This window comes from Danio rerio, chromosome 24 (genome assembly GCF_052040795.2).
Source record: "Danio rerio strain M-AB ecotype USA chromosome 24, GRCz13ab, whole genome shotgun sequence".
Taxonomy (NCBI): domain Eukaryota; kingdom Metazoa; phylum Chordata; class Actinopteri; order Cypriniformes; family Danionidae; genus Danio; species Danio rerio.
Genome location: NC_141044.1, coordinates 33453665 through 33470000, shown reverse-complemented (window position 1 = coordinate 33470000; position 16336 = coordinate 33453665). Strand labels below are relative to the sequence as shown.

Genomic DNA, 16336 nt, shown 5'->3' with positions numbered 1-16336 from the left:
AGATAGATAGATAGATAGATAGATAGATAGATAGATAGATAGATAGATAGATAGATAGATAGATAGATAGATAGATAGATAGATAGATAGATAGATAGATAGATAGATAGATAGATAGATAGATAGATAGATAGATAGATAGAACGAGAGGTAGAACGGGAGGTAGAATGATAGATAGATAGATAGATAGATAGATAGATAGATAGATAGATAGATAGATAGATAGATAGATAGATAGATAGATAGATAGATAGATAGATAGATAGATAGATAGATAGATAGATAGATAGGTAGAACAGGAGGTAGATAGATAGATAGATAGATAGATAGATAGATAGATAGATAGATAGATAGATAGATAGATAGATAGATAGATAGATAGATAGATAGATAGATAGATAGATAGATAGATAGATAGATAGAACGAGAGGTAGAACGGGAGGTAGAATGATAGATAGATAGATAGATAGATAGATAGATAGATAGATAGATAGATAGATAGATAGATAGATAGATAGATAGATAGATAGATAGATAGATAGATAGATAGATAGATAGATAGAAACATATATGAAAATTTTAGATGTCAGTGTGCAAAAATCTTAAGAGCTGAGTGATATGACATGGTGCATAAATGTACATTAAACCCAGCAGTTTAAAGCTGTCTGTTGCCTCGTTACAGGCATTTGCAGCACATTTCACAATATACACATTAAACTAACAAAATATACAGTTAAACAGACCTTATATCTCTTCAGAGACGTTGAATAAAATTAGAATGAATCTTTCTTAAATTTAGCTTTCTGACAATGAGCTGTGATAAGATGAGATACAGTCTAATGCAGTCTTATTTTCAAAATAAGAGTAATTATAAATATGTTTAAGTGGCACCTTTAAGAACAGGGAGAAGCAATAACGATAGATGTGTTAGTTAATGACATGATAAATGAAATAATTTATTAAAAGTTGAAAGCTGGCATCAAAGAGCAATATTGTATCGTTCTAAACTCTCTAGTTTCTGACACGCCAATGATCAAAATCCTCAAACACAAGAAATGCGGTTTGTTCAGCACTGACACTGCCTACCCTCAGACAAAATAATAGCTCAAATCAATCAAATAATCATTAAAGAGCTCAGTTTGACAGTTCATTACTAGGGAAATCTCTGTGAGACCATTTAGAAATACCGCTCTTTATCTCGACAGTGACTGCAATGAAGTTAGACAGTAGTTATGAAATGTTTTCGGACTATTTAATTCACTCTCTGATCATTAATGAAATCACAAGGGAAGGATCTCTCAACAAAGAGGTTTCTTGTGACATTCTTCGCCTAAAATGACACCAGAACTTTCCAGAAAGAATATAAGAGTTCTCTAAAATCTTTTCGTTTGGATACTCAACAGTCTTTGTGGCTCCATTGCTTCTAGGCATCTTAGCCCCTGTGTGGCCTACATCACAGCAATGTTTTCATCTATTCTTTCGGGACTTTTATCTTTCATCCAAAATCAGGCTTCATCTTCACAACCGACTAGAGACTGTTGTGAAGGAACACATTTGAATGCTTAAACATGGACTCTCTCAGTAGACGTGCTTGCTAAGTCAAACATCCTATTATTATTGCTCACATACTCAGGGTTATGATGAGTTTGCTGAAATCCATGGCTTTGATTACTACGAGACTACACTGTAAAACCCAAAAAGTTTTGGTAACTTAAACCATTTGAGGAAACCGATTGCCGATAAAGAGAACTCAAACCAACTGAGTACTGTAAAACCTAAGAGGTTAAAGGGTCACGAAACACCAAAACACATTTTTTGAGCTGTTGACAGTCGTATATGTGTCCCACACTGCTATAAACACTATTAGGACACCTATATTTCACTAAAAATTGTAAATTGGTTGTTTTTGCGTTATTTCAAGCAAATTCATACTTCCGGTTTGAAACAAATTTTTGAAGCTGCGTCACGGTCATGACATAATAGCGTGTATTCCAGCGTGCAGACTGGACGTCTGTGCCAGAGTGTGTCTTATTACGTCTTACAGTGTGATGCATTAATGCATGAGTAAGGCTTGGTTCAAACCAATCAGCATGCTCTATTGTGCAACTTCATTAATATTCATTACTGTCATAGTGTTTAGACGGCAGAGACGCCACGTTGTGTTGGCAAAACAAGCGTGAAGTGTTGCTTTTATAGTTTGCTGCCGTTAAGTTTTGTTTTCATTTTCTCTCTGTGAGAGCTCAGCTGGCGTCACGTGTGGATTAACAGTGTACGCGACGCGCGACAACAATAACTTACATGTCTAAGGAGGAACATTGTTTACCTGAGAGCTGTTCTCATCTGCAAATGCTGAGATCCAGATTCGCTTTTAGTCTCCTATAAATAAAGACGCGGCTCTAGTTGCTGTGGATTGTCCTGTCTCTACAGATTTGGTAAGTGAGCGACCAGTGCTCTTTGTATATTCAGTTCGTATTTTATTCGTATTAAACAAACTATTGCACCGAGTGTAAACAAGTTAGCACTACAACCAAACTAATAACCTCGTGTTGGATTTTGTGACCGGAATAACACACGCGGCTTTCTGACGCTACCTGCCGTGTGCATCTAAGTTTCCAGGAAATGCTGAGTTTTTTTTCTCTCTTTCGCTGTGCGGTATCAAACATTGCATGAAAAATACACGCTTAGAGCAGTTCCTCGAATCAAATATCACGTTTGTCGCGAGGGACATGAATGAATTCCCTGAATGAAAGAGCCAAACTGCAGTTAAAGTCCACCATTTAATATTTTGGCAAATAATTCGACAACAGATGTCCATGTAAACACAGTCACATTGTCCGCTGTGGTGTGTTTTGACTCTGAAATTCAGCCCAAATAGACACTCCCATACCAAGCCTCTTTTCTTCCTCCGACACTCCCCCCTAAACAGAGCTGGACACGCCCACTTTTCTGACTTTTTCCAAAGTAGAGGCGTGAAAACACCCTGCTGAAACCAGGGGGTTTCATGGTCCTTTAAGGCAACTCAAACCGTTTGAGGAAATCGATTGCAACAAACCATTTGAGTTAGAAAAACTAACCTATATGAGTACTGTAAACTTAATCCATTTGAGAAAACAAAGCAATTTGAGGACAGTAAAATCCAATAAATAAAGAGAACTCAAACCAACTGAGTACTGTAAAACTCAATTAGTTAAGGCAACTCAAATGATTTGTAGCAATCGGTTTCCTCAAACGGTTTGAGTAATCTATATAAGTACCGTAAACTTACTCCATTAAGTTGAAGTAATGAGGTATTTATTAACTCATTACCTTTAACATTGAGTTCCTTCAAAATGAGTAGAATTAACTTTCAGTCAAATTTGAGTTAACTACACTTATTTTATTTGATAAAGTTGACTGTTTGGTTTTACAGTGAAAATGTATTAAACACATCTCTTTGTAAGTGTTTAATTTGTACAAACTACTGTTTATAAGTTTTGGGGACACTGTTTTGGTAACACTTTCCAAGAAAAATAAAAACATGATAAAAAAAACAGACAATGAATAATTACTAATTATTACGGCATTAATAATGAAATAATAAACAAAATATTGAAATAATAAAGTTATTTAAACACTTCAGACCTGAATTATGTTCCAAGTTTCAGAAAAGTGAAGACATGTCGTTTTATCTGTTCTTAAAGGTTCAGTTCTTTTTTCTGTTGAACACAAAAGATATTTTGAAAAATTGTAAAAACTTTTAACTATTGACGTCCATTGTAAGAAAAATAAATACGTTTTCTTACTATAGACGTCAATAGTTAAAAGTTTTTTTTTTTTTTTAACAGAAGAAAGAAACTTAATGATGAGTAAATAATCAAAGAGTTTTCAGTTTTAGGTGAACTGTCCCTTTAAGGCACAGATGTCAAACTCAGCTCCTGTAGGGCTGCAGCTGTGCACAGTTTAGTTTCAACCCTAATTAACCACACCTGATCTAACTGAGTGCTTTAGTCTTGTTTGAAACTTACAGGTAAAGCTGCGCTCACACTGGACTTTTCTCCCCATAGACTTCCATTCATACATATGCGAAGGTATCAGACCAGAAACGCAAGATCGTGCGCCAAGTTTTGCAGATCCCTATATTGGAAAGTTCAAGCTAGGTGAACTCTGACCTGCAAAGTCGCATCACTTGACTGTGTGAGACCAATTGAGGACCAAAACATGACCTCTCTGAATTTGAAATATGGAGCAATCACTTACTTTTTTTAATGCCAAATCATCTTGTTTAATCTCACCCCTTTTCACAGATACGACAGAATTTTGCACACATAAACTTTTTTGCCCAGCTTTAGTTTGTTGAAGCAGGGTTGAAACTAAGCTGTGCAGGGTTGCGGTCCTCCAGGAACTGACTTTGACAATCCTGGTTTAAGGTCTCCATAAAAGAAAAATCAAATTAATAAAAATGTTAACATTAATTTTTTTTTCTGTCCATTTCAAATTGACGTCAGGTCAAAACACAGATATACTGCAATAACAATACACCAGTATAAAATCTTAACAATAAATAATCTAATTGTTGATCTTTAACATTACAAGCTTGAAAATTATAATATTTAACTTTGATTTTAATGTTTACTGCTTTACTGCTGTTTGAAAGGATGACAAATGTCAACTATCATGGACAGAAGTCTTTAAATTACACTAAAATATGAGCAGAAACAACACAATTATTAAGAAATGATAAAGAAGCAAAAAATAAGTATAAATAAATAAATAAATAAATAAATAAATAAATAAATAAATAAATAAATAAATAAATAAATGACCTGACATGTGATGTCCATTGAAATAAACTCAGGGTCTGAAAGGGTCAGAAAAAAAAGTTTTAATTATGTATTTTTTTATGAGCAATATTAAACTATTTTCTATAATAGTCTAGTATTGATGATATATATTAAAATAAAAACAGAATTTGAAATGAGAATTAAGACTATAATAGTAAAAACTAATAAAGAATAAAGACCTCAACATAGTTTACATTATAATTTTATAAATTTTAGTACCATTATAGACCTCTTTGCTGTCACTTTTTATAAACTTTTATGCATCCATTCTGAATAAAACCACAAATTTCTTGAAATATAACATTTTATAGCATTAAAACATTTCACAACAATTAAAAATTCATATAAATAAATAAATAAATAAATAAATAAATAAATAAATAAATAAATAAATAAATAAATAAATAAATGTATTAATTAAACTTCCAACTGGGAATGGTTTAGTTCAGTTTCAAACATATATTTTTCTTACTTAACTCTGTAAATTTAGTCATTCCACGATGGCAAGCCGACCTAATTACCAGCTAGCATGAAGTAAAATCCCATTCTGGAGTTTATTCTACTGCATGTGCCAAATTTTGGTCTTTGTAGAGGTTTCTGCATCCTCAGGATGGAGGAAAGAGCTTGGGATTTCATACATTACATGCCAAATTTACCACAAGTGAGCCTGAATTTCATGGATTTCATGACTTTGTTTTGTCCTAAAACACTGTTTCTTCTGAAATTGGCCATATTGATTCCCCCTGCTTAAACCCAGCTGGGGCAGAAACAGTGTTTTACACCTGCAAGACTCGCTGCATATCTTTAAGAGGTCAGACCCAGAGGACACAGATATAACGCATTAGCATCTGCTCACAGTGCTTGTGTCCAGAGAGAACATGTAATGGTGAAGTAGCCAGAACGAGGGACGAGATACATCTTCCTGAATTTGACAAAGCAAAAGGTCTTCAACAGGACTGGATGTCAGCTTGGGTTTAGCTGGCTGGCCTCTATAGTGTCAGTATGTAAGCAGTTCTTCTACTTAGCTTCACAACAGCCAACATTATCCTTGCTCTATCCTATTATCCTTGCTGGATGAGCTTTGTGTAATTTGGTCTAGACTTCTGTCACTCAACTCCATGTTTGTCCCTGTTGCTAGTTTGCCAAAAAGAGGACATTCTGTCATCATTTGTTTATCCTCACATTTTGTTACAAATATGGATGTGATAGTTTCAGGTATATCATAATCATGCTTTACTATGAAAAGTTTGTCGTCATTTGTGCTGCACAACATCCATTCAAACTGAATCACTGATCATAATATGATTGATATTATATTAATATTGTTTTTTTTTTCGTTTTTAGTTAGGTCACCTGCATCCAGTGCATTTGTAAAGATTAAATTTGCAAGTGTAGATTAAATGATTGAAGATTAAGTAGCAAAATAACTAAATCTTCAAACAAAACAATTCAAGTATGTTCAAGAAATGTTAAAAAAAAAAACTATTTATAGCTCTAATCGTGATATAGTCTGATCAGATGATAATAGTTAGATCTCAGTCACATTTTTCAATAATTTAAAATGTTTGCACATACACGTACACACACACTTGTACAGCTATCTTTATGGGGACCTTACATAGACGTAGTGATATTTATGCTGTACAAACTGTATATTATATTCCTTTATCCCTAAAATCATCCCCCAGAATACTTTTACATGATTTATAAGCAGTTTTCCTAAAAAGATTTGTAAAAAGTGCAAATGAAATGGTATTAGAATACTTGCAGGGATGTTTGGTCCCCACAATGTGAGGAATACAAAGTATACACACTCACACAAACCCACACAGGTAATTACAGTAGCTTGTTTATAACTTATTTCTACATTCTTGCTAACAAGTTGATATGCTAGTGTGCCTTTACCATGTTTACCATGCTGCTCGCATTAATTAACATGTTGCATATTTGCGAAGCTTAAAATGTGAGTATGTTTTGACACTCATTTATAGAGCTTTTTATAAAGCTTCTCAGTCTTTGTCCTACTTTTCCTTTGTGTATAAAATATTGCATTACAGTATGTCAATATGTTAAAAAGCCCGGCAGAGATATATAACAGGAAAATGATGGGGCACTTACTAGAAAGGTGGCGATGGCCACACCGATGATAAACCCGGCGATGACATCAGACCAGTGGTTTCGATACTCCGCCACCCTGTTTATACCAGTTAGAAAGGCCAAGCACATCAGGCCCAAAGACATGACTGGTTTAGCCAGACGAGTTCCTTTGGCTTTCACTGTAAATGTGATGTACATCTGAAATCACAAAGAAAAAAAAAAATATATATATTAGTGGTGGGCCGTTATCGGCATTAACGTGCTGCGTTAATTATGGCCCGTCATGGCTAGGTGTGTCTCAGCAAACTAATAAAGCCCGATAAAGCCCTAACCTTACCGAATAAACAGTGTTCCACCAGATCCTGTATGTCAGAAAGTATAGTTTACTTCTGAACTAATTTTATCATGGCAATATAACACAGAAATGGATTATCAACACTTCAATCCCCTCCCGAAGCTCCGAAGGTCAGCTAAGAGAAACTGTCAATCACAACTGTCGATCACGATGACACGCCCAGCATTAAATTACTGGCTAAAAACATACTCTTTACAGAAATGAAGATCTGCACCTATATCAGCATGATAACCAGTGCCTTGATTGACCAGAACATTTAATTGCAAGTGTAATTTTTTTTTTTTTTTTTTTTTTTGGGCTCAAGTCTCTTTAATTAACACAGAGGAGGCGGGCTTTATGACTTGTACTGCAGCCAGCCCCCAGGGGGCGATCTAACGTCCGGGACCTTCACTCAAAAGCTGTAACGCATAAGATGCTTTCTTGTTTCTTGAAATACAACATCTGAACTGTGTCTTTAGCTGTGGTAAACATAGTACAGTACACGCAGAACTACTGTAGAAAACTACGCAGAAAAATAAAACAACTATAATTATATTCATAAGCAAAGCAAAATAATATAATACCAGCCATTATAAGTACTGTATAAGCGAAATAATAATTGAACAAGGTGCAACATGTGACTATTATTTTTCTAACATGTCAATGACCCATAATCAATTATTTCTTAATTATCCATGACAGACTCAAAGCAGGGTGGAGCATTGGTGCAGTGGGTAGCACTGTCACCTTACAGCAAGAAGGTCGCTGGTTCAAGCCTCGGCTGGGTTAGGTGGCATTTCTCTGGGGAGTTTGCATGTTCTCCCTGTGTTCATGTGGGTTTCCTCTGGGCATCTGCTATAGGTGAATTGGGTAGACTAAATTGTCCGTAGGTAATGTGTGTGAATGAGAGTATATGGGTGTTTCCCAGTGATGGGTTGCTGCTGGAAGAGCATCCGCTGAGTAAAACATATGCTGGTTAAAGGCTGATTTATACTTCTGCGTCAAACGCCGGCGTATGCTATGGCGCTGACGCATAGCCCTTCGCCGTGGTCGTCGGCATCGCTGACGTGCACCTCTCAAAAAAATGTAACTACACGTCGCAACGACGAGTAGCGCAAGCTCTGTGATTGGTCGGCTTGGTAGCGCTGACGAGTCTGGGCGGGACCGAGAGCCCGAGCCGCGCGAATGGTGCGAGCCCGATGAAGCGATTGTTTACAAGTGTGGAGTCCCGTGAAGGAGCTCCGGATGGAAAGTTTTGTTTTGTGTTCACCTCATAGTTAAAGTTGTTGCACGTTCGCTGGTTCCTGCCTGAAAATGAGTGAGTTTAAGCCACTTGTACATCCCGGAAGTGTTCAGGAAAAGCAAAAAAGCAGCGAAGAAACTCAACACAGAGGAACATTAACACCTCACTGCCAACTAGCGTTTTGGAAGTGCACAGCTACGGGCGTTGCATGCGCCGTTGGTTACGCCGGTCACTTGACGCAGAAGTATAAACCAGGCTTAAGTTGGCGGTTCATTCCGAGACCCAATGAGACCCAAAGCAGTCAAGGTACACTAAAAATATCCATAAATTAGCAGTTTTCAGTATTTTGTGAATCATGTTTTTGTATTACACATTTATTTATGCTTTAGAATTGCATTATGAGAACTTGCTCTGTCTTCTGACAACTTCTAACCTTAAAAAGTAAAAATAAAGTGAATTTTATCAACATTTTTAATAGTTTAAAGTGATATGTTGTCTGGCTTGGTGTTGTATATTATGGTACAAACACCTTGTAATAAACTTCCAGTTTATTTTCTGCTATTTTACAAATGTATTTCTTTAATTATACGATTTCTTATACGTTACATTATTTCAAATACACTAAAATGTTAATAAAAGTCACTTTGTTAAACTGTAGAGTTAAATTTTCAACATCAAAAGTCGACAGAGCAGAGATCAACATCCCATAATGCAATTTACAACCATAACAGAAAACACAAAATACACAAAATGCAGAGACTGTTAAAGTACGTAGTGATCTGAAATAAGAATTTACTATTAATGCATCAGGTTTTCAGGCCACATCAACAAACCTTCCTCCTCCTCAAAAAAAAAAAAAAGAAACCATGTCAACACCAAGTACAGAGACCCGTGAAGTCTGCAGTCATGGATGAGACACATGTCGTATCCTTTAAACTTAAACACCAATTGCCATATAGAGGAAAGAGAGCATTAACACTGTGACAGAACGCATTTTCACAGCCTGCTGTTGTTATGGTTACCTCTGCGGGCGAATGTGACTTCTGCTCGCGAGCATCTATTTGTGACTAGATGAAAATATGTGCTGTGACTTATAATCTAACTTCTGTTACTGAAACCTTTTGGGAAATGTTGTGGAGACATTTGATGCATAGCCCTAGCTCAATTTGGTGTCCTTTGGATGTCAACCTAAAGCATCCATTACTCCATATGCTATTTTATAGACATATGAACTAGAAAAACCCGAAGAAAAATGGCTGAATGGGTTCAGACTACAAAGTATTTGTGTCTGTTAAGATTTTGGTTTGCCAGCTAATTCAAGAACAAGGAGAATGCTTGCAATACATAGTACCATGGCCCAATCCCACTCTAAATCCCACCCGCTGGATCTAATCTCACCATATTTGTTAGACATGATAATTAATTAATCTTGTTGTCTATATCTAACGACATATTCCCTGACTTTGGTCTTTTGAATTATTATGTGTTCTCAGGTAACGTGTTTTGGCTGAGCACAAAGACAAGTTAATATATTAATTTATGTAGCTACGCAGACTGATTCAGCATATTGACTGATTGATTGCCTTTAATTCCTATAGTGTATAAACTTATTGTACGTTATAGTTCTAAAATGGTGATTATCAATTATTAAAACTGATATTCAGCAAAAGAGAGGGTGTGTTTTGTATTTTCAATGAAATGAAAGGAGGCAGTTATGTTATAGACTTTGTTTTGTTAAATATGCATACAGTAAAGATGGCGCTCATTTAAATATGTAGCTACACGATGCCGCAACATTTTTGGTGTCTGTTAAGTTGCTAATATCGAAATGAACATTGACAGTTACTTATATAATGTTTTTATTTTATTGAACATTTTATTGTTAGGATACTAAAACAACATAGCCAGGGTGATGTGAATGAGGTTATAATGTAACCTACACTGTTCCCTTTGAAGATTTACCTGACGAGTCCTCGGGAATTTGTTTTCCATATCAAACTTGCAAAGTCTGAACTTACAGGGAAAGGATGCAAGACTGAACTCTGTGGCAACACAGGCTCATTCTGAAAAAGTAGTCTTGCAGATGTTTCTGGAGACTGCAAATTACGTACCCGGAGGTACGTTTGGCTGTGAACGCTACGGGGCGTTAGCGTACGCAGCATTCCTTTTGGCGCTTAGCGGCTGACCGATTACCTGCGTGTGAAGGGCTTTCTCACCGCAACCAGTTTGTCTAGTTAGCTCATCGTGTACGGCAGCGGACTTGAGACGCAGAGAGGAGTTGACCATGACGACGACCAGGTTCAAGTCCGAGGAAAATCAGTTCCAAAAATCAGGTAAGACAAAAACAGAATCCAAAAAGTAAAATGAACGAGTGAACAACATGGTGAGAATGTAGGAAAATCCGAAAACGTGGTAAAAAATTAGACAAGAGCTTTTCTTTCTCTTAACAGCTTTTGTAAACCGTCGGTTGGGTTTAGGGAAGTAAGCAGGTGGGCAGGTCAATCGGTAAAATTGGTTGGGTCTAGGGAAGGTGGAGGGTGGGTCGGTTGATTGGCCGGTACCCAGTCAATCATTCAGTCGGTCGGCAGCAGCCTCTGGTGGGTTCACGCAAGAACAGAGTGAACCTCGCAAGAGACATTTGAGATGCGATAAAGTGCACGTAGCAGCCTCTCACAGGATTAGCGAAAACAAAAACTACAAAAATACACACCTGCTGGGACATATTTTGCTTCCTACAGAAACGTCCACGGGACTACGTTTTCAGAATGAGCCTGGGTTGTTCTGTAGGCTGCTTAATATTGCGGAAAAAGCCCGAATCAGACAGGCAAACGTCTGCAGTCCTGTCTCCATTTTCAGATGTCTCAGTTTTCCCCAATTCACACTGAGATGGAGCAGCAGCATTTTTAAAAATGAAAACGGGCTGTCCAGCATTTTCAAAAAGGTAGTGTGGACAAACGGAGTAACCATACCAAAACTTATGCAATTTAAAACGAAAACATATCAGTGTAAATGAGGCCTAAGATATATAAATTGGTCCTGTAAAATATGTGAAGTTTAAGTTTAGTTTTATCACCAGATACTATAGCCAAAAATTGAAAAATTATCATACAATTGTCAGTTTTTTTAATCATCATATTTAATTTCTATTCAAATGCATATAAAAATTGCAGAATAACTAATCATTTTCAGTGCTATTAAAAGTAAATGTAGCATTTTAAAAAGATATACAGTGCATCTGAAAAGTATTTATAGAGCTTTACCTTTTTCACATTTTTTATGTAACATTTTTTTATGTTATGTCTCGGAAGTGTACAGATAATTCCTTTGTCTTCATGCTTGGTTTGTGCTTTGACATGCACTGTCAACCCTGGGACCTTACATAGACAGGTGTATGCCTTTTAAATCATGTTCAATTGACTGAATTTACCACAGGTGAACTCCAATTCAGCTGCTGAAACATCTCAAGAATGATCAGTGATCATGAGCTCACTTTAGAGCTTCATGGCAAAGGCTGTAAATACTTATGTACATGTGATTTTTCAGTTTTTTTATTTTTAATAAACTTGCAATAATTTTAAAAAGTATTTTATGGGGTATAGTGTGTAGAATTTTGAGGAGATAAATTAATTTAATCCATTTTTGAATAAGACTGTAACTTGTAAAAATGTAACTGTAAAAATGTGGAAAAAGTGAAGCGCTATGAATGCTTTCCAGATGCACTGTATAAAGCAAATGTGATGGTGTGTGTATTTTCTGAGGGAGGCTCATGGGAGGATAAACAGCCATCCACTTAGACCAGTCAAGCAAGAAAAAAAAAAAAAAACTAAGACCAAAACAAGCCTGTCTGTCCAGACGGAGATTTGTGTTCTGACTTTGAAACACACCAAAACAAAGTGAGCGAGGAAATGTGGATGAATGTGCTTTATGAATGAGTGTATCGGGCTGAAGGTCGCAGATAATCAGCCATCACTTCTGAGGAAACGACACACATAGACAGTAATTGTTAGCTTGCGCGAGGCCGAGACGCTACAGTTCCGTCTCCCTCTTTCACCGTCTCTCTTTAGGATTGAAAGGTCATTGTCATACCGTGGCCTGGTTTTATTCTGTCTCCTGGAGGAGTCGAGGTGAGCAGGCATTTTTAATGATCACAGTGGTTATGGCTGTGTGTTTTTGGAAGATATGAACTAGATACACAGATCAGAATAATGCAGACTCATATCATGTAAAAATGCATAACTTTAAGTAAAAGTCTATGAGATGTTGCAAAAGGTTTAAAAAAAGGTAATTGAAGCACATATTATTATTACATTGACTGTAGTTTTATTATAATTTTAGTGCTATTATTAATATTTTTTGTTTTCTTCTGAAATTTTGTTAAAGCTTTAGCAGTTTTGTGTGACTAGTCATTTGTTTTTATATATATTTATTTTTTATATAATTTATTTTCTGTAGAGAAATAGACTTAGACAGAGTTTCTCGGCAATGTATTATATATATTATATGTATATATTTCATTATTATTACATTACATAACAATATTATTACGCTATTAATGACATTTTATATGTTATTACATTATTATTATACATTACAATATTATTAATATTATTCTTATTATTATTATTATTACTACAAAGTACATTATCATTATTTAAGCAGTAAGAAAAGAAGAAAAAAGACAAATTAATACATATTTTATCATCAGTGTGTCCTTATGATTTATATATATATATATATATATATATATATATATATATATATATATATATATATATATATATATATATTTTTTTTTTTTTTTTTTTTTTAATAATATGAATATGTATATACGCAAAAGTATGAATATTATTAATACATTACATCATTATTTCTTTATTACATTATTATTACATTACTAATGACATTTTTAAATGTATTACATTATTATTATACATTACAATATTATTATTATTATTAGAATTATTATTATTAATAATACAAAGCAAATTATCATTATTTTAGCATTAAGAAAAGAAGAAGACAAATAATACCTATTTTACCATCAGTGTGTCCTTATGATTTAAGAATAATAAATAAAACAACATAATTCAAACACCTTGTATGTCCTGTTGCATGTAGATTTTCATGTGTCCTACATTTTGCATGTGCGATTCAGGACCCACTCATTCATCGGCCTTCAGGGATTCTGTCAAAATCTATGTCGTCTTTTTGATTGCAACAAAACGTCATCTCTCAGGTCAAGGGCAGAGCCTTTAGCCAGAGAGTCAGTGTCAAAATATCAATTTTACACACTGTTGCGCAGCCGAGAACTTCTTCCCTGAGAGATACTACATTTCCTTTCCTGTCAGGTCGACTGGTCATCAGCTGCTATATCATTTCATTTACATCATCCGACGACATTTTTATTGCATTTGTGACATCATGTTCAGGATCAGGGAATGTCACATTAAAAACAAATTTGCTCAATGACTTTGTCAAAGTCTAGTTTTTGGTGAAAGTCAATCTCATCCCACGGGAGTCCTGCCACCTAATCTGACTCTGCCTGCCACCTCATTCTTCAAAAGTGGAAAAAAAGGTGTTAATGTGTGTTTGCAGCTTTGTTCCAAAAGTTTAGACAGCAGACTCAAGTGTGAAATGAGTAAACGAACAATTCTTAGTCTCTAAAATATTTAAATTAATTAAATTAGCTATAATTTGGGACATTAAAAGGGCTTAAAAGGGTCCTATTATGGGCTTTTTTTATACTTTTAACTTTCTGTAGTTATTAAATCCTGCTGTTTGAGCATAAAAAATATCACAAAAAATTACAAAAGGGCTTATTCTTTAAATCTGTCAGCACGGTTTCTGAACTTTATCAATTGTCTCCTTTATAGTTTTCAGTTTTTTTCCCTAAGAAAGTAAAAAAAAAAAAAGTTTAAGTTTGGTTATGCCTATATTTGGAATGGTCATTAATATTATTGAGCATTAAGGCTCCTACACACCGGGACGTTTTTCGTTTGCGTTTATCGGCAGCGTTTTACGAGACGTTTTTCAGTGTTCAAACCCAAGCGCTTTTCACTGGCGTCAAGCAGAAGAGTATGCTAAATCACTCTTTTGACGTTAGATGGCGCTGCACAACATTAAGCTTCTGACACCCGCTTATAACACAGAAGAAGAGGAGGAGAGGAAGTTCACACGTTTGTTTATAAAGTTACTGGTGACTCGAACAAGCATGGATGGTTCAAGCAGCAGCTCCAGCTCTAGCGATGAAGAAATGATTATTGTTTACCAGTGCAATAAGCAGCTCCACCTTCATATTGCCTTTGGGCATTTTCTTCAATGTGCGCTCGCATTGAAAGTTTTGCGCTTGAGCACCTCCAAGTGCTGTTTACGGTAACTTTAGCAGCTCTGTGCACGTGAGCAAAAGTGTCGATCTGATTGGTGGAGAAGGTTTTGACGGCGCGCGTCAAAACAAAAAAAACGAGCATGAGGCATTTTTTTTAAAAACGACGCTTTTGCGCCTGCCGTTTTGCGCGTTGGTATGCACAATCACATTGAATCACTTTATTAAGTTACGAGGCGTTAAACGTCGACGGAAAATGCGAGCAAAAAATGTCTCGGTGTGCAAGGGCCTTTACTCTGATGCTCCACAGCTTGTGTCAATTATGCACCGGGTTTGGGGCAGCCGCTGTGATCGGATACTGTACCAAAGTTGGCAATCTGGGGGTGTTACAGACAGTACCAAATAAGGGGGGAAATTACGGTAGTTTTCCGGGAGAAATAACAAAACAGAAGGGTTGCGGTAGATTGGTCTGAAATACGGGAGACTTCCAGGAAAAATGGGATTGTTGGCAGGTATGCTTACCTGTTTAATAATGATTTGATCAGCTGTAGTTAGAAATTAGGCTGTTTTAATCTTCTAAGGGCTTATTAACTGTCTTTAGTCAGCTTAGTATGGCAGGTTAATGGCTGCCGACGTGCTGTCTCTCAGAAATTATAAATATTTTAAAATAGGCACCATCCTTCTAAATACACTGCATGGCGCGATCTAAAAATTACATTCTAGACTAAAAAAGCCTCAAAAGTACATTATGTTGTCTAAGAGCAGGAATATTTGTCAAATTGTAGAGTGTCCTCTGGTTGTTGTGGGTGGAGTAATACACAAGGGTGAAGGGTTAAAAGGCTGGACTAGTGCTGCTATTGCAGAATATCGAACGGCTATCAGCCAATCAGACTCAAGAACCAGAAACAACTGTTGTATAAATATTAATTAATAATAATTACAATTTATCTTGATGCAATAATTTTTATTCATTTTCCAAAAGTACATGTCTGCAGGGGCTATCGATTAAAAATGTTATAATTATATCTATTTTAATGATACAAAACACATTAGTTAATCCTCATTTCCACAAAATCAAACATACAAAAGCAACAGCTGTCACATTCACTGTGTAGCAATTAAATCCAGATTACCACACATTTAAATTCTCTAATTAACCACAGCGTAAAACAGGAAGAATTTAGCTTCATTTGAATCCTGCACAAGATATAAGCTCAACCGCCAGCTCAACTCTCGCTGGCCTACATACAAAGTGTGACTGATCTACTCATCTGAATGTTGAAGCACGTCTGTTCAAAGACACCTTGCAGGAAGTCAAAAAATCAAAGTAAAGTGAATCCCGCAGACAATAATCAGACTCCTCTTGTGTCTACATTAATAATCGAAGCTCCCCGAACACCGTGATTTTCTCTGAGTTTTAGTGATCATCAGAGTTGGACCCGACTAACAGCCGGTATGAGATATTCTTTCCCTACAGATAAAGATTTCCTTGCGGACGAGACGTAGCACATCTGGAATGG

General features: G+C 35.9%; 1 protein-coding gene across 10 annotated transcripts in view; it reads right to left on the bottom strand.

Moving 5' to 3' along the window:
• The window catches only part of plppr5b (phospholipid phosphatase related 5b), a 107178-nt gene that overhangs the window by 13432 nt on the left and 77410 nt on the right, over nucleotides 1-16336 (bottom strand). For all 10 annotated transcript variants that reach the window (XM_087307994.1, XM_087307993.1, XM_087307992.1 and 7 more), the window contains 1 exon segment: nucleotides 6939-7115. In XM_087307994.1, the coding sequence (XP_087164120.1) occupies nucleotides 6939-7115 (177 nt within the window).